This window comes from Brassica napus, chromosome C5 (genome assembly GCF_020379485.1).
Source record: "Brassica napus cultivar Da-Ae chromosome C5, Da-Ae, whole genome shotgun sequence".
Taxonomy (NCBI): domain Eukaryota; kingdom Viridiplantae; phylum Streptophyta; class Magnoliopsida; order Brassicales; family Brassicaceae; genus Brassica; species Brassica napus.
Window position 1 is genome coordinate 43,776,613 of NC_063448.1, and position 19,603 is coordinate 43,796,215.

The 19,603-nt window shown below is 36.3% G+C and overlaps 1 protein-coding gene across 1 annotated transcript; it reads right to left on the reverse strand.

Annotated features, from left to right (window-relative positions):
- Positions 1-1,856: 1,856 nt before the first annotated feature.
- Positions 1,857-18,847, reverse strand: LOC106374011 (putative F-box protein At3g19560). Its single transcript, XM_013814116.1, has 2 exons — positions 18,101-18,847; positions 1,857-1,991 (listed from the first exon to the last, which is right to left on the reverse strand). Exons 1-2 carry the CDS (start codon positions 18,845-18,847, stop codon positions 1,857-1,859), a joined length of 882 nt encoding a protein of 293 aa, XP_013669570.1.
- Positions 18,848-19,603: the final 756 nt, after the last annotated feature.

Sequence of the window (19,603 nt, forward strand, 5' to 3'; positions counted from 1 at the left end):
TCTGAAAAATTTGGCTGAGTTGTAGTTAAGACACGACTGAGTTATGTTTCCACGGCTGAGTTAATGAAAATCGACTGGCTGAGTTATTGAATTTACGGCCGACTTATGGGATGTTGTTACGGCTGGGTTATATTTAATCAGCTGTAATTGGATGGATTAACAGTAAACTCAGCTTATTTACGACTGACTTAGTAGCGAAAGATTAATTACTAGAATATCATTTGTTTGACTGTTGATTTATTTGACGATAAGGCTAACTTATGATTTTTCATCCTAATTACAGCTGATTTATTAGCAAAAGATTAATTACTGAAATAGTATCCATGTTTCGGCTGACTTACATTGCACATGAGGGCTGATTTATTTAGGCTGAGTTATATATTCGTTTGGCGGCTGACTAAACGATTTTCCATGTTATCCGCCATGTCATCAATTCGGATTTGCCATGTCATCACTAATGTTACGATAATAAAATAATGGTCTATGTTATTCTTTATTCTTCATCTTCTTTATCTATCTTCTTCAACTTATTCTTTATCTTTCTCTGAGATCTTATGGATCTGGCAATTATTGTTTCCGCAACTGGGTCTAAAAACATAGATTTTTTTGAAACTTGAAAATCTGAGACAGATCAACTACAACCGTCGTCGTTTTCGATGATGATCGGTTAAAGAAGAAGCTTCCTCTCCTCCAGTGTCATGTATGGCGGTCCGATATCCTGCTGCTCCCTCTCTCATTGGATTCATCGTCTTGCAGAAGAAGAAAGACTCAAAGAGAGAGATGAAGAAGCTAAGTACTGTGAATTGTAAGAAAAGGAGAGAGTTGAATAAAAAAATTAAGAAATTGAGAGAAGACGAAGAAGATGATGAACTTGAAAGCTGATTTTATATGTTTGATGCCTCAGATGGTGCGTCATCTGAATATGATAACTTTAGTTCATACAGTGAGTCACCAACACATACGTTATGGCTGAATTATCCATACGTTACGTCTGAGTTATGCATACGTTACGGCTGAGTTTATAATTTTGATAACTTTATAGTTTTATAGTTTAGGGTTTGAAGTTCAAATTTAAGAAAAGATTAAAGTTTTAATATTGTTTTCAAATGATTAACTTTATAATTTTTATAACTTTATAGTTTATGGTTTGAGGTTAAAATTTAAGAAAAAATTAAAGTTGTAATATTGTGTCCAGACTTGAAAGAATGAGTTTGTTCCCGCCCAAAATACGAAACGTAGCGAAACAAATTACACTTGACGGCTGAGTTATAGGAATGTTACGGCTGGCTTATACCATTCAGATATGTTACGGCTGAGTTATACATACTTTATAGCTGAGTTATGCATACGTTACGGCTAAGTTATAATCAAATTACGGCTGAGTTATGCATACGTTACGACTGAGTTTATAATTTTTATAACTTTATAGTTCTATAGTTTTTGGTTTGAGGTTCAAATTTAAGAAAAAAATAAAGTTTTAATATTGTGTTCAAAAGATAAACTTTATAATTTTTATAACTTTATACTTTTATAGTTTAGGGTTTGAGGTTCAAATTTAAGAAAATATTAAAGTTTTAATATTGTGTTCAGAGTTGAAGAAATGATTTTTTTCCGCCCAAAATACGAAACGTCGTGAAACATATTACACTTGACGGCTGAGTTATAGGAATGTTACGACTGGCTTATACCATCAGATACGTTACGGCTAAATTATGCACACTTACAGCTGAGTTATGCATACGTTGCGGCTGGGTTTAATTATAAACCAACCCTAATCTAAAACCTAGAAACAAAAAAGCTTGTAGCCTTGTCGACAAAATCTAAACCTAACTAAACCACCGTGTGTTTCTTCCATATCACGAGAGCCGGGAGGTCATTGTTGTCTTCTTCCTTCGCCACTGCAGTCCCGTTACCACGAGAGCTCCGACGTCATCAAGCCATACAACGGTTTTGTTACCTCCTCCACCATCAAGCTCCTCTGCTTTATCCACCTTCCAGTAACAAGAACAAATTCAAAACACAGAGAAAGAGCGAGAGAGATTGAAAGAGGGAGAGAGGTGACCAGTGCGGTGACAAGCGGTGGTAGTGGCGACTACGGTGAAGACGAAGACCGGCAAAGATGGATCTGAGAAATGGAAACAAGGCTGACGTCGGCAAGTATAGATGGCGACGAGCTCAATATCCATGACGACGGCGAAAACCAGTTTTCTTCGACACTTTTTCTACTTCTCCGACAATTTTCTTTTCTTCTTTGACGTTTCTTCTTCTCTCACATCTAAGATTTACAAACCAAATATACTAAGGCATAAGAAATGAATGATAATGTATGAATCTCTCTTTTTTACAAGACAAAAAGTGAGAGAGATGAAGAAGATCTGAAACTGTAAAAAACTCCCGAAGGAAATAGAAGAGGAGAAAGAGACGTCAAATAGAAGAGAGAAAGTGAAGAAAAAAATGCATTTTAGACCATTAGATCAAAACTAATCAATGGTCAAGAATTTTAATCCTTGTACTAAAAAATCTAACCAATAAGAAAGAAGTTAAAAGATAACCACAAGATAGATTTGTAGCCCTTAGATTAAAACAATCAATAGTTAATGTTTTAGTTTTGATGGTTAAAATTATATTTTATATTAAATTGTATTTTCATATGTTGATTTTTTGATGTGTGGTTTAAATATGAAGTTTAAAGTTTAGGGTATATAACTGAGTGAGTTTAGGGTTTGGTATATAGTGTTTTGGGTTTTGATTTAAGATTTAAGATTATATTTTTAAATAACAAAAATATTAGAGTTTTAAAATTTGTAGTTAGAATTTATGGTAGATGATTAATTATTATTTTTAAAAGTTTGAAGTTTAATGTTTTATGGTATCACTACAAGAAAACAGCGGTATTCTGACGGACATTCCGACGGAAAATGAAATCCTCGGAATATCCCGAGGAAACACAAAATTGGGTTTCCTCGGAATTTCCTCGGAATATACCGACGGAATTCCGAGGAAATATCAATCCGTCGGAATATTCCAAGGAAATTCCGAGGAAAAATGTGTTCCTCGGAAAAAACCGATGAATTCCGAGGAAATATTATAGCCGTTGGAGAGCCGTTGGGGGATTTTACAAAATTCCGAGGAAATTCCGACGAAATAGCCTTTTCCGTCGGAATTCCGTCGAAATTTCCTCGGTATGTCGGCAGGATTTAAACTATAAATACAAGCACTCCTCTTCCTCTTCATTCACTCCATATCTTCATCCTCCCTCTTACTCTATTTACACACGAATTTGATTCATAAAAAATATGTCTTCTTCAAATTATTTTCGTTCTTGGATCGATCGACCTCATTTGGATCCGAACACGAGATTGCTTACGGAAGAATACCAACGAGGTATAACCGAATTCATGGGGTTAGTTCACCGACAACCGGAAGCAAAAACAGGTATGTTAAGATGTTCTTGCTCTAATTGTAAAAATAGAAAGGTTATTAAAGAGTGGTATGTTTGGACTCATCTATATTTGAGTGGGTTTACACGAAGTTACAAATTTTGGTATCATCATGGGGAAACTGATTATGAACATGGTAGTACTAGCGAACCTCAGCTAGCCGTTAGATTAGAAGAACCAATTAGAACGGATGTAGATTATGGTGTAGGTACTGAGCAGATGGTAAATGATCATTTTAGAGGGGAAGATTTACCCAATGCACAAGCTAGGAGATTTTATGATATGTTGGATGCTGGAAAGCAACCAATGTACGAAGGTTGCAGAGATGGTCATTCAGCTTTATCATATGCTACAAGATTGATGGGCATTAAAACAGATTATAATTTGGCTGAAGACTGTGTGGATGCGATTGCTGATTTTGTAAAAGGTATTCTACCCGAGGATAATGTAGCTCCTGGTTCATACTACGAGGTTCAGAAACTCGTAGCTGGTCTTGGTTTATCGTATCAGGTAATAGATGTATGCAGCGACAACTGCATGATTTATTGGAGGGCGGATGAACAGCGGGTTACATGCAAATTTTGTGGAAAGCCTCGTTATAAAGATACGAGTGGAAGAGTTCCAGTGCCATATAAAAGGATGTGGTATTTACCTTTGACGGAAAGGTTGCAGAGGTTGTATCTGTCTGAACGCACAGCGCAACCAATGAGATGGCATGCGGAGCACTCAACAGATGGTGAGATCAGACATCCTTCAGATGCAAAAGCGTGGAAGCATTTCCAATCAAAGTATCCCGACTTTGCGTATGAGAGAAGAAATGTCTACCTTGGATTATGTACTGATGGTTTCAGTCCGTTTGGCAAGAGTGGAAGACAATATTCTCTATGGCCCGTCATTCTTACACCATACAACCTACCCCCAAACTTGTGCTTGCGACGAGAGTTTTTGTTTCTCTCGATTCTCGTTCCCGGACCAGAGCATCCTAAGAGATCACTTGATGTGTTTCTTCAGCCACTAATATATGAGTTGCAACAACTATGGGCTCAAGGTGCTGAAACATACGATGTTTCGTGTAAAGAAAACTTTCAAATGCGGGCAGTACTAATGTGGACAATAAGTGATTTTCCAGCATATGGTATGTTGTCTGGATGGACAACTCATGGAAGGCTATCATGTCCATATTGTCAAGATAACACTGATGCTTTCCAACTAAAACACGGAAGGAAAACGTGTTGGTTTGACTGTCACAGGAGATTCCTACCACCTGATCATCCATATCGTAGGAGTAGGAATTTGTTTACGAAGAACAAGAGGGTGTTTGACAGTCCACCTCCGGAAATTTGTGGGAAAGATTTGAAGATACAACTAAGAGATTTTGGTGCAGAAAGTACGCCAGACGTCGGTGGACATGAGCATTTTCCGGTAGATGCTGTTGGAGAACTACATAACTGGCACAAAAAAGTATTTTCTGGGATCTGCCATACTGGGAGGATCTTCTGCTAAGGCACAATTTAGATGTCATGCATATTGAGAAGAACTTTTTTGACAATCTCATGAACACGATCAATAATGTTCAAGGTAAAATAAAGGATAATTTGAAGTCAAGACTAGATTTAGTCGATATATGTGCTCGTTCAGAACTTCATGTTGATGAGAATGGTAGGGCTCCTTTTCCCATATACCGACTTGATGCAGAGGGAAAAGATGCGTTCTTTGATTAGATTTCAAACGATGTGGAATTTCCAGACGGTTACGCATCAAATTTGCGTAACTGTATCGACATAAAGGAAGGAAAGTTTACTGGCTTGAAAAGCCACGATTGCCATGTAATGATGCAGCGCCTCCTTCCGTTCGCCTTCAAGGAACTATTAGCACGAAATGTTCATGAAGCAATTGCAGGGATAAGTGGTTTCTTCCGCGATTTATGCACGAGATCAGTGACTCTTGAAGGTATTGAAAATTTGAAAACTAACATAGCCGTGATTCAGTGCAACCTTGAGAAGATATTTCCTCCCTCATTTTTTTATGTTATGGAGCATCTTGTTATTCACCTGGCAAGAGAATTGGAACTTGGTGGTCCTGTGCAGTATAGATGGATGTATCTGTATGAGCGGTATATGTTCCATTTGAAGAAGATGGTGAAAATTTTAAGTAGGGTGGAAGGTTCTATAGTCGCACAGATGATCAATGAAGAAACTTCAAACTTTGTCGAGTACTACTTTCCAGCAGAAGTTCAGACCAAAAACAGAAGACCTGCTCGGCATGATGATAGAGGCGAACGGGCAACATATCATGTTACGGTTCCAGACATTTTCACAGACGTTGGACGACTTAGCAGAAAACCAAAGGACCGTCGACTTACTGAGCAGAAGCGCAGTCATTTGCAAACATATTTGCTCACCAACTGCGAAGATGTTCTTCAATATGAGAGGTAAATAAATGAGCTTACAAATTTTTATTTTAACAAGTTGAAATTTAAATCTTAATTAATTACATTATTGTCATCATATACAGGATTTTCATGGCAGAAAAGCGGTTCGAGTATAGATACGCCACAGAGGACGAACTAGAAGAAATGAAACAGAGAGAATTTACTGGATGGATGTTTACTTATGTGAGTGCTTTAAACAAATTATAATATATTTTATCACATATTTATACTAATTCACATTTATTGATATAACATATATATATATGTGTTATTAATAGGTGTCTGCTGGTTTGGCCAGAGGTGAAACATTTGACGATTGGATACGTGAGATGGTCGTTGGACCAAACTTTGTTGTGAAGTCATATCCGAGATTTTGTACTCGAGGATATGCATTCACAACTCAGAAGAGGAGACGTTCGAGTACGACTTATGATGCTGGCGTTGGTTCTGCATCAGGAGATGATGTATACTACGGACACATACATGAGATTTTGGAAATCAAGTATTTGGGCATGGTTGGATTGCGCTGTACTGTTTTTTATTGTGATTGGCACGACAACACTCCAGATCGAGGTGTGAGAACAGATGCATTTGGTGTTACATCAGTAAATTCGAGGCGAAAGCTGCAATATTATGATCCTTTCATTCTTGCTTCTCAGACCGATCAGGTAATTAAATGTTAATTATTCAGAATGATTCATCATCATGTGTATTAATTTATAATTTTTCTAAATGTTACAGGTTTGTTATATCAAGTACCCCCGGGTAAGGAACAAAGATGATCCATGGGTTACTGTTACAAGACTCAACCCGAGAGGCCGAGTTCAGGGAAGTTCTGAGCTGGAAGACCCACTACAACCAAGCACATCCGACAACTTAAGTGCAGCAGAAGATTTAGCTGGAGTTGGCCTTGTAGTCGATTTAACCGACTTCGGAGAGGAAGCCGTCGTTCACGTAGAGGATGAACCAGTGATTGGAGAGTTTCACCAAGATCCAGATTCAGATTCATCTGGTGATGATGACTCGGAAACAGACTACCATTGATTTTTTTTTTTTTTTTTTAAGAAATACCGAGGAAATTCCGAGGAACACTTGATATAACCTCTTTCCTCGGATATTAGTTATTTGGTTTATCTAGCAAGGCAAAGCTGAATACGAATTAAAAACTACTCAAAACACAACCAAATAAAACGAAGAAACCATGTAAAAGAAATACAAACTCATAATTAAGAAAAAATATATAAAAAAACTAAGTTCTAAATTAACAGAAAATAAGACCATAAAACGTTAGAATAGAAAAGAAAATAACATAGCGCGGTCGGAAATCAAATGGCAATACTGGCCGGTGATAGCTCCTACTCCTCGTCTCCTGCTCCAGATGTTCCTGCATCTTTGGGTCTCTTGGACCTCTTTCTTACCCTGTGTGTACCACTCGAACCCGAACCAGAGCTGGATGGAGAGTTGTCCCGATGAACTACATCATCCTTTTGGGAACGACACGGCCTGATACGTGAAATGGCAGCCCAGATCTTGTTTAGCATGTCGTTGTTTGTCTTTATGCTCTGATCTCTCCAATGTTGTTGCTGGCGCGAAGTGGCGTTCGGTGGAAGCTCTTGCAGCTTGTACTGGCTGGAGTCTGATGGGAGTAGATGATGGGGTTGTGAATCATCTGGAATGGCTTGTGCAGCCTCATCTTCTCCTTCTTCATCAACCACGGCCTTGCCTTTGGTCTGATATTTTGGCGTGAAGAAGGATGGCTTGTCTACTAGTGCGGTAGCAGGGGGTAGGAACTCAACTGCAGCCTCTGAAAGTAGAGCAGTCAGGCCGATCTGAGGCAGGTGGCAGTAGAGTGTTTTCTTCGCTCGGTCCTGCAATACGTAGACGTAAGGACCATCCCGATCGATCCTCGAGTGGGGACCAGCTATGAACTCCTTACTTACTAGAGAAATGACATCCAGGTAGTTCCAAGCAATGTTGTTCGATCTGTCCAGTGCTACCTGATGGTTCTCGCAGTCTACACCCACATGTGTAAGGATCCGAGTAATCACTGCACCAAATCCACATGCACTGCACCAAATCCACATAGAGAGAGAAAAGGGGGGGGGGGTCTAATTATAGGGAAATCGGAGGGGATAAGAGTTCTGAGGTTTTGATCCAAAAAGTTCGGGTTTTGCCTTATAATTCTGTTTCCCGCACACGCATCGATCGATGCGTTTTTGTACAAACACGGATCGATCGATGCGTTAAAAAAAAACTTACACGATTTTCCGAGGACATTCCGAGGAACGTTTGAGATTCTCGATCGATCGATGGGATAGTCAAATCGATCGATCACATTGTTACGCTTTGATCCATCTTAGTGATCGATCGATGCGTTTTTGGATATATATACATCGATCGATCCGTTTATAAAAAATCGTACGAGATTTTTCGAGGACATTCCGAGGAAAGTTTGAGATTCTCGATCGATCGATGGGATAGTCAAATCGATCGATCACATTGTTACGCTTTGGTCCATCTTAGTGATCGATCGATGCGTTTTTGGATATATATACATCGATCGATCCGTTTATAAAAAAAACGAACGAGATTTTCCGAGGACATTCCGAGGAACGCTTGAGATTCTCGATCGATCGATGGGATAATCTAATCGATCGATCACATTGTTACGCTTTGGTCCATCTTAGTGATCGATCGATGCGTTTTTGGATATATATACATCGATCGATCCGTTTATAAAAAAAAAATTGACGTATTGAAACCCCAAAACACTAGTTCCTCGGAATTTCCTCGGAATATTCCGACGGAATTCCGAGGAAGAAGAGGGTTTCCTCGGAATTCCCTCGGAATAATCCGAGGAAATTCCGAGGAAATATGGTTTTTAAACCGAAAACAACGTTTTGCGGTTTGAATAACACCTATATAACCCTTATTAAGTGTCTTACGTTCATTATGAAGGCAAAAATTTGTTCCTTACCGTATAATTAACACTTTTCCGATTGTATGAACGAAATCCCACAACATAAGAGAAACACTTATACCTTTTAATGAACGGTAAAGAGAATACTTTCAATTAGTTTTGAAATTTGTTATTTCATGGTTTATGCTCATCTATACAAAGAATCCTCAATGGTATGCATTACAATTGTATAAGAAATGAAATACGGCAAAAAAATTGATGTTTTGAAACCCCAAATACTAGTTCCTCGGTATTTCCTCAGAATATTCCGAGGAAATTCTGACGGATATTTTACTATTTGTCGGAATTTCCTCGGAATATTTTCATTTTACCGGGCAAATATTTCGCGAAAATTGAAATTAGAATTCCGACGGAATTCCGACGGATAATGTCCGTCGGACCCTAGGTTTTATAACCACGAGCCCCTTCTTCTTCCCCATTTCTCTCTTCTTCCTCTGCGCGACTCCTCTCTTCTCTCCGGCGATTTCCCCCTGAAATCCGACGATATCTCCGTCGATCTCCCCCTTCTCTTACACAAATCATGTAAGGACCCTATCCCACTCTCTTAGGTTATATTTGTTAGGTTTTTGTGTAGTTTTGATTGATTTTTGTTAGGGTGATTGGTTAGGATTGTGATTTGGTTGTACAATAGGTTTAGAATTGTGATTTGGTTGAATAATTTGTTTTGTTGAATTGATTTAGAATTTTTTTATAATTTTTTTATTTTTTTTGTATTTATAAAATCGATTTTTGTATATAAAATCGATTTTTGTATTTTACAAAACGATTTTTCTATATAAATTCGATTTTTTAGATTTTACAAAATCTTTTTTGTATATAAATTCGATTTTTTGGACTTTACAAAACATTTTTAATATTTATAAAACTTTTTTTGTGATTAAAAACTATTATTTGGGATTTAAAAATATTTTTAATATATATATATATATATTATTAAAACTATTTTTTCTAATTATAAAACTATTTTTTATTTATTAAAACTATTTTTGTTTATTATAACTATTTTTATATATTTATTAAATATTTTTAATATCTATAAATTTTTTTTTGTGATTAAATTATTTGGGATTTAAAAAAAAAAAATTAATTTATATATTTCTGTATTTATTAAATATATTTTTTTAATTTACATGTCTCATGATGATCAGACCCGGCCTCGACAGCGTCGTGGTCGTGGTCGTGGTGGTACGGGGAGCCAGTCTCGGGATTCCAGCCATTTTCAGGATTTCCCTTCGCCCCACAGCTCCAACCATACATCTCCCTCTGCAGCACCCGCTCCTGCTCCTCTCGCTCCCGCTGCTGCATCCGCTCCTGCTCCTCCGGGTCCTCCGGGAGTGATGAGTGTTGCGGAGTTGGTTCAAGAGCCCGGTCATGACCATCTTCCGTATCTCACTCCGTATCCACATGGACGGGGTCAAACATGGTAATTAAACATTTTTTTTTCTTTAAATTTGGATTCATTATTAACCGTTTGTTCTTTTTATTAGGTTCAACCGATCCGGGAACGGGATCAGCGCATGGATCAACCGTATGATGTACTCGGCCCTCGACAGGGGACATCCGACTTTCACTCACTTCCCTACCGACAAGCAGGTTCTGTGGTTTCGTCAGTTTGCGGTAAGTATTCTAATTTTTTACTTATATTTTTAATCTTTAATATAAATTTTCTACTAATTGTGTTTTTTTTCCAGCAAGAGTTCAACTGGAATTCCAATGAGACGCTCTTTATCTATCACCACTTCGTCCATAAAGTTATGGACAACTATGGGAAGCAGATCCACGAGTGGAAGAAGAAGTGGAAAATCAATAAGGTTCGATTTAATTTATTAAACAATTTTTTAATTTATTAAACTATTTTTTAATTTATTAAACTATTTTCTTTTCTTTTTTATTAAAAGGTCCCAAAGTCGATGAACGACACGGTCTGGAAGGAGTTGTGTGCGCATTGGGATAAGGAAGAGACGAAAGAAACTTCTTCCACCAACTCCACCAACCGCAGGAGCGACCGTAAAGGGAAGGGCATCTACAAGCATAACTTGGGTGCTCAATCTATTGCCACTCTGGGAGATCGCATGGTAAGTTCAACCGCTTTTTCTTCAATTATTTGAGTTTCAGAATTTTAATTTATTGTGCATTTCTTCTAATTTCTAATGTTTTTTTAATTTATGTTTTTTTTCAAGGCGGAAGAAAATGATGGCGAGCCGGTTGATGATCTCTCCCTAATGAGGAGGGCGTATACCAACAAGAAGACCGGCCAGATTGATGACGGTCTTGTGAGGGACGTGGTCGACCTGGTCCAAACTCAGGTGGTAGACGAAGTGTCTCAGCTTCAAACCGAGGATGACGCTTCGACGGCTTCGACCAACTTGTCCCGGTTTCGAATCAACGAAATCGTTGAATCCGTAAGTTCTTTTTTTTTTTAAGTTCAATTCATTTATTTCTTGGTTTAAATTTGTAAATTTGGCTATTTTCTATTCAGTCGGTTCCAAAGAAGAAGGGACGTTTGGTCGGTTTGGGTCGTCGCACCCGGTCGGTTCCTCCTTCTTCTGCACCACCGCCCTTTGTTGATCCAGAAGTACTTACGGCTCAGTTGAAGGACAAGGATGATCGCATATCTTTGTTGGAGACCCAGATGGCGGCTCAACAGGCGGACTATGAGGCACAGAAGAGGCTGAACCAGCAAATGATGGAGATGATGCAGAGGATGTACCCGAACGAGGTGTTCCCGGACGTGCCAGACCCGTAGTTTTTTTTTTTCCAAAAACTCGGAATGTTTTATTTTTATTTGTGAAACTTTGAATATTAATTAATATGATTTCAATTTTAATTTTAATTTTATATTTTCGAATTTAAATTTCCAAAATTTTATTTTTTTTAAAAAATTAATATTTTTTACATTCCGAGGAAATTATTTACATTTTTTACTCGATCGATCGATGCGTTTTTGGACATAAATCCATCGATCGATCTGTTTATAAAAAAACGTTCGGAATATACCGAGGGACATCTTCCTCGGAATATACCGAGGGACACCTTTCCTCGGAATATACCGAGGGACCGGTTCCTCGGAATATACCGAGGGACATGTTCCTCGTTATATACCGAGGGACATATTCCTCGGAATATTCCGAGGAAGATTTCCCTCGGTATATTCCGATCGATCGATGGATATATGTCCAAAAACGCATCGATCGATGAGCTTCCGAGGAAATATCCCGACGAAGTTCTCCCTCGGTATATTCCGAGGAGATTTCCGACAAACTAGTGATCCTCGGCATTTCCTCGGAAATTTGTTTCCTCGGAATTCCGTCGGAAAATTCCAAGGGATTTCCGAGGAAAGAAGAAATTCCGAGGAATTATTTCCGAGGACTTGTTTCGTCGGTATGTCGTCGGAATAACGTTATTCCGACGAAATTCCGACGATTTTTTCCCTTAGTATCCTTGCTGTTTTCTTGTAGTATATAGGTCAAAGTATGTGGTTTAGGGTTTAGGGTTAAAGGTTCAAAATAGATATGGTTTGAGATAAATGTTTTGAAAATATTTAATTTATAATTTTATATTTAATATTTGTATTTTAAATTTTAAAACATTATAAAATATTATAATTTTATATTGAAAATATTGAACCCTTAGACTAAAATCAATCAATGGTCATGAAAAAGGCAATATCATTTGTAATTTTAGTTCTTTTCAATTTGTTGTAAAAATTTCTTAAAGTTAAAGAATGTAGTTACAGGTTTAAATCAAAATTTAAAATGGAATTTTAAAGTAAAGATTTTTTTTAAATGATTAAAATTTGAGTTAACTCTAAACTATAAATCTAAACTTTAAACCTAAATCTTAAACTTTAAATAATAATAAAATATATTGGATTTAATGTTCAAAGATAAACTTTATAACTTTATAATTCTATAGTTTATGATTTAAGGTTTATATTTAAGAAAAGATTAAAGTTAGAATCTTGTAAGTAAGAATTGTATAAGTGATTGTAAGAGAACATATATCTCAAGATCAAGTTAAAGTCTCAACTTGAAATTCAGGAAACTATACACATTCAGTTGATTTATATTCACTTAATATTGATAAGATGATCTTCAATATAACTTGTTAAAGTACTTGAATTCAGTTTTCCGATTTTAGGGTATGTTTGAGGTATGGCTGATTTATATAAACGATACGGCTAAGTTATCTAAACAATACGGCTGAGTTATCTAAACATTTTCTGAATTTAGGGTATGTTTGAGGAATGATTGAGTTATGTAAACGATACGGCTGAGATATATAAACAATACGGCTGGGTAGTGTAAACATAGCATAAGTTAAACACAAAATACATGGGTGAGTTATGTTTCTTACATAGAAAACCAAAAATACAGGTTTTCTGCACCATTCCGGTTATAACTCGTCCATGTATCCAAGCTTCATTGAACTCTTCTGTGTCGTCTCTGCTGAATCCGTCACTTCTTTCCGTCTCTTCCATTCTCTTCTTGTTCAATCTTCTCTTTCACTCAGATCTGAAAAAACTTAGATTATCCAAATATGAGTATCAAATCACAAATAAACTTAAATAAATACATCCCACAAATGCTAATTCAGGTGTTTTTTGGAATGAATTTGTCTTTTCTCCTCGGAATACACACTTCTTATAGCTAGGTTTTCGGAGATTGGCGGGAAGTAACTCAGCCACAACTGCATATATAAACCAGCCGTAAAAGAAAAGTAACTTAGTCACAACATAAATTAAAAATCAGCCACAAACTCGAAAAATGCAGCAGAGAAGATGATTTCGGACGATTGCAGCGAAGAATATTTCGTAGAAACGATTGGAGACGACGATTTCGGGGAAGACGATATCGGAGAAGACAAGACAGAGAATTAGATCGAGGAAGAGGGAGTAAACACAATGTCGACGACGATTTCAGAGAAGCGGCGGTTAGGGTTCCTTTAGTTCTTCGACGAAGTTGTACGTGTAGTTCTATTTTTTTTTTCAACGTTTATGTAATTAAAGAGATAATTGATTATTCTCTATTGGTGATGTGGATAATTAATTAATGATGTGGATTTAATATTTTAAAATAATTTCAATTAAAAAAACTAACCAAAGGTTCTTATTGTCATTTATTAGAGGTATACAAACATTCTAGTAATTTAAAAAAGATGTAAAACACTCTAGTCATAAATCAACTTTTCTATAACATTCTAGTAATTTTCTCTATAAAAAAAGGTTAATCTTAGGTAAAAAAAGTTATATGTTTTTTAATATTAAGAAATGGAAATTGCTTATGTGATACAATTCTTGATTTGGTTTTCAAACAAAGGAACCAGATCGCGAATAATATTTGTTTCTTTTAATTCTAAAACTTTTCAATGTACAAAAAAATCTAAAACTTAAAGAGTTAATACACTTTTTTGTCTTTTTCAATAGTCATTTTTCTCTACTTCTTCACTAAGCAATTGATATAGTGTGAAAGAATATGCGACATCCTATCTGATATAATTGGATTGTTAATATATATTAGAATTGGGTAAAATACTCAAATTAAATTTAGTAAAATATCTAAACAGGTCTACAATTTTAGTATCTAAAAAAAAATAGGATTCAACTCGATTTGAACCCAAATATTTCAGATAACCAAAAAAAATATCTGAATTATAAATATATATTTAAATATATTCCTTAATTTTAGATTTAATATCCATAATATTTAAAGATAATCAGAATTGTCATGTATTTAAAAAACTGGAATTGTCCTAAATACTTTGAAGTATTCAAAAATAATAAAAGTAAATATTTAAAAATATCCAAATATATTAATATATCTGAAACATGAATAAACTCAAATCGAATCTACATGGATACCCAAATTTCAGTCTAAGATATATATATTTGTAGTTCTTGCTAGATGTGGCATATATAAGAAAAGAAGGAAATTTTGATCCAATAAAAAAAAAAGAAGGGAAGTTGTTTGTCCATATCCGGGAAATTCTTGCTCTGTTTTTAACTTCCAATAGAGGCAACCACGATGACCCAATAATGTTTGTTTTTGACTTCCAATACAAGCAACTACGTGAGCTAGATAACAACAACAACAACAACAACAACAACAACAACAACAACAACAAAAATGCATATGAAACTATCAATTTAGTAATGGTGTTGCACCTTGAAGGCTCACTTGAGTCTAGATTAGGATGACAAGAATTGCCAGAAATAACACCCAGCAATTGGATCTCAATAACACATGAGCTAAATATATATAAGAAAAAGACATATAAGGCTTGGCAGATATCAAATTCTTTTTGCACATTTTTTTAAAAATGTACTACTTGTATGTATTTTCTACAAGAGAGCAAGAATCATTCGACAATAATCAAGTTTAGTTTCAAATCAGCAAAACAATGTTTAAGTCTTGTTAACTACACAGAGACAATGACTAATAGTCCCGTACTTTCCTTTTGCCTCGTGCATGTACTGGACCTTTCCGAATCTGCACCAAACTCGGAACATAAGAGCACACAACCGGCCAATGTGTAGTTTTTCCTTGAGAAACTATTTTGAAGTAATTATCCTCTCCAATCATGTAAGCTCTGCTGAACTGATTATCACAAATCAATGCCACTTTCTTTTCCTCGCCCACGAAGAAACTCCTACACGGAGGAGACATCGAGAACATTCCCCTGAGCATGAACGGCTTCATATCAACTTTTAAGAAATTTCTCCACGACTCCGTATCTCAATCGCATTTGTATCCACGCGGTAAAATAACACTGCAAGCTGTTCTTCTCTAACAGCAGATAGAATCACAGTTTCTCCATTACTGTAGTTAGATTCCAGATCAAGGCAATGTCTAAATCTCTCACTTGTAAAATCAAAACTGATTACATATTCTCTCATTCCCAGCCTTTCCCGAGCAACAAAGTAAGTATTTGCTTTCAAAGACAAGCCTCCTTGACCCTTATATGGTATAATCCAGTCAGGAGTGAGATGAAGAACCCTCCATGAATCAGACTTAAAATTGAATATTTCGTTTATATATTATATATTAAATATTACAATTATATTTCGTTTATATAGTGAGATTGTAATTATATATTAAATATTAAAATTACATATCTAAGTATATTAATTATTTTTAAATCTAACATTATAATATTTAAACATAATCGGAACTCTAAAATACTTGAAAATATCCAAAAATAGATAAATTAAATAGTTTAAAATATACAAAATACTAATATATCTCTAGTTTAGATCAAATATGAAACCCGGATATACTGGAACTGAATCTGAAGCCTAATATATATTTGTAGTTCTAATCTGGGGGAATTCTTGCTCTGTTTTTAACTTCCAATACAGGCAACCACATGAGCTAGCTAACAACAACAAAAACGCATATGAAACTATCAATTTAGTAATTGTTGTTGCACCTTGAAGGCTCACTAGAGTCTAGATTAGGATGACAAGAATTGTTGGAAATAACACCCAGCAATTGGATCTCAATAAAACATGAGCTAAACATATATAACAAAAAGACATATAAGGCTTGGCAGATATCAAAGTCTTTTTGGAGATTAATAATGAAGGTCTGGGATTCAAATATCTCACGGATTTTAATACAGCTATGCTTTGGAAACAATTTTGGAGATTAATAAATAAACCGAATACATTATTTTCTCGTGTATTCAAAGGGAGGTATTTCAGAAATGCATCACCCCTGGAATCCATTAGATCGTACTCGTCTTCCTATGGCTAGCTTAGATCTTTGGTTAGCAAAAGACTAATCAAAAGGGTGGGAATGGGATCATCTATCTCAGTACGGAATGATCCTTGGATTCCATCCACTCGCCCGAGACCAGCAAATAAAAATCAACACAATCTTTACCCGGAACTAACAGTGGTTTCTCTCATCGATGAAACATCGAGAACACGGAATTTACAGGTTATTCAGACTCTTGTAGACCCGCAAGATGTATTGAAAGTATCCCTTTAGGTCGATTTCATACAGAGGATCGGGATGGATGACATTTTACAAACAATGGGAGATACACGGTCAAATCTGGATATCAAGTGGAGTGAGTGTATGGATGGAGAAAGAATATCACCCGCGTATGGTCCTTCGGTCACCTCGCTGAAGGCTTTCTGCTGGAAAGTACGCTGCCCACATAAGTTAAAACTATTTTTATGGCAACTGCTGACAAGATGCATAGCGGTTAAGAAAAAATTGAGGTCTAGAGGAATGCAAGGGGATACAATTTGTGTCCGGTGTGGAGCTCCTGAGGAGTCCATAAATCATGTTTTCTTTGAATGCCCACCGGCGATCCAGGTCTGGGCACTTTCACGAATCCCAACAAATCTAGATATCTTTCCCACTCAATCATTGTTTACAAATATGGATCATTTATTTTGGAGAGTCTCCCCAGAAATGGAAGATCATCACTTTGCATAGATTTTATGGTATATGTGAAAAGGAAGAAATAATAAAGTATTTAGTAATTTGGATATGGATCCGAGAGATACTCTCAAATTGGCAGAAACAGAATTGTTACTCTGAGCAGAAGCACAAAACTCTCCTATTCAGGGAGTCAGCCATACTCAATTACCCGTACCATCGATAGTACCGACTATACCAGGTATATGGTGTTTTACGGATAGATCTTGGAAAAATTAGGATATATTTTCAGGGCAAGGATGGTACAGTACTTTGGAAAGTTTTGATGGATTAATGGGAGCAATGAATACAAGAGCGAGTCAGTTGCCACTACATTCGAAGATAGAGGCTCTCATATGGGCATGCATGAGGAATCTCAGACAGTTCGGTTACATTTGCAATGGATTGTTTACATTTGGTGAAGATGGTTTCAGAACTAGTAGAGTAGCCAGCCTTTGCAAGTTATTTGGAAGATATAACATTTTTGAAGAGAAGTTTCAACAGCTCAGAGATCATTCACACAGAAATCAAGGGCAGACAGTCTCGTACGTAGTGCAAGTAAACAACTATTTTTTATCGGTTCATATAGATGCGGCGCTACATGAGGATCTTTATGTTGCTGACAAAAAAAAAAGAAGATATCAAAGTCTTTTTGCACATTAAAAATGTACTACTTGTATGTATCTTCTACAAGAGAGCAAGAATCATTCGACAATAATCAAGTTTAATTTCAAATCAGCATAACAATGTTTAAGTCTTGTTAACTACACGCAGACAATGACTAATAATCCCGTACTTTCCTTTTGGCTCCTGCATGTACTTGACCTTTCTGAATCTGCACCGAACTAGGAACATAAGAGCACACAACTGGCGAACCTGTAGATTCTCCTAGAGAAACTACTTTGAAGTAATTATCCTCTCCAATCACGTAAGCTCTGCTGCAGTGATAATCACAAATCAATGCCGCTTTGTTTTTCTCGTCGACGTAGAAAATCCCATACCGAAGAAACTTCCAAAACATTCCACTGGACTCGAACGGCTCCACATCAATTTTCAAGAAACTTGTCCATGTCACATCATCGGCCTCAATCTTTGTAGTAATCCGTATCTCAATCTCATATGTATCCACGCGGTGAAATAACACTGCAAGCTGCTCTTCACCAGCAGAAGATAGAATCACAGAGTCTCCCTTACTGTAGTTAGATTCCTGATCAAGACAATGTCTGAATCTCTCACTTGTAAAATCAAAACAGATTAAAGATTCTCTCAACCCTTCTTCTCTTCCTTGAGCGACAAAGTAAGTATTTCCTTTCAAAGAGAAGCCCTGGCGATAATGATGTATAATCCAGTTACAAGTCACATCAAGAACTCTCCATGAATCAGATTTAAAATCGTATATTTCATACTCAACAGTACCTTGATAAAACAACCTCCTCAAGATTTTGTGGTTGTTCTTGTTGTCGTATCCCATACAATACTTATAACTGATGTATAATTTTTTGCTGGGTTTGATCAACCTGACTTGTCCCAAATACGGGTTCCATACGATGGGATCAGGCTTCACCATACTTTTTGGGGGAAGGCATAACAATAAGCCATCTCAATGATAGACTTCAGATACCTTGATTCGATTCAGTTTACCTATTAGCTTTGAAGATAGCTCAACTAAGCCATATTTTTGGTTATGGACTCCCTGGAGTTTGACGCTCACTAGACAAGGCCTAGAATTACACACCATGATCACCATAGATCGCTAGCTGCTTTACCACGGTGCTTCTTGGTAAAACTTTCATCTTTATATAAACTGTTCCATTGTTTGCAAGTGGATCTCACCTTAGATGCTAATGGGACTCTAGAGAGTATCTCCTCTATCAAATCTTGCGAAAGATCAGAGATTCTTGTCATTGTTTCAAAAAAAAAAAAAAAAGATTAGGGTTTTCTTTAACTTGCACAGTAATCTTTTATAGAGACAAATAAGTTAGGTTACTATTTATGCGTCAGAAAGAGGCATATAAAACTCCTTTTCCTTCTCAAATATGGTTTAAGAAGTTAATTTGAAGCTAAAAAGTTCACATGTTTTTTTAAATTATAAAATGGATATTGCTTTTGTGGTAGAATTTTGATCTGATTTTTTTTTTTCCTTTTCTCTTAACATCCAAAACAGAGGAACCAGATCACGAATATTTGTTTCGTTTCCAGTCAGGGCTTGGACTTCCAAATATGTCAAGAACTCATCTAACCATAAGGCCGCTCACATAAAACAAAACTTTGCATCTACAAATTTTGTTCCTTCTTCAATCCTCATAGGAAACGATGTTAACAC

Excerpts from the sequence above, each read along its gene's own strand:
- LOC106374011 (XM_013814116.1), bottom strand. The coding sequence starts at position 18,847 with ATGGTGAAGCCTGATCCCATCGTATGGAACCCGTATTTGGGACAAGTC. Across the intron at positions 1,992-18,100 it reads TGCAGATTCAGAAAGGTCAA|GTGGATAAAGCAGAGGAGCT; the intron begins GTACATGCAGGA and ends TGTTACTGGAAG.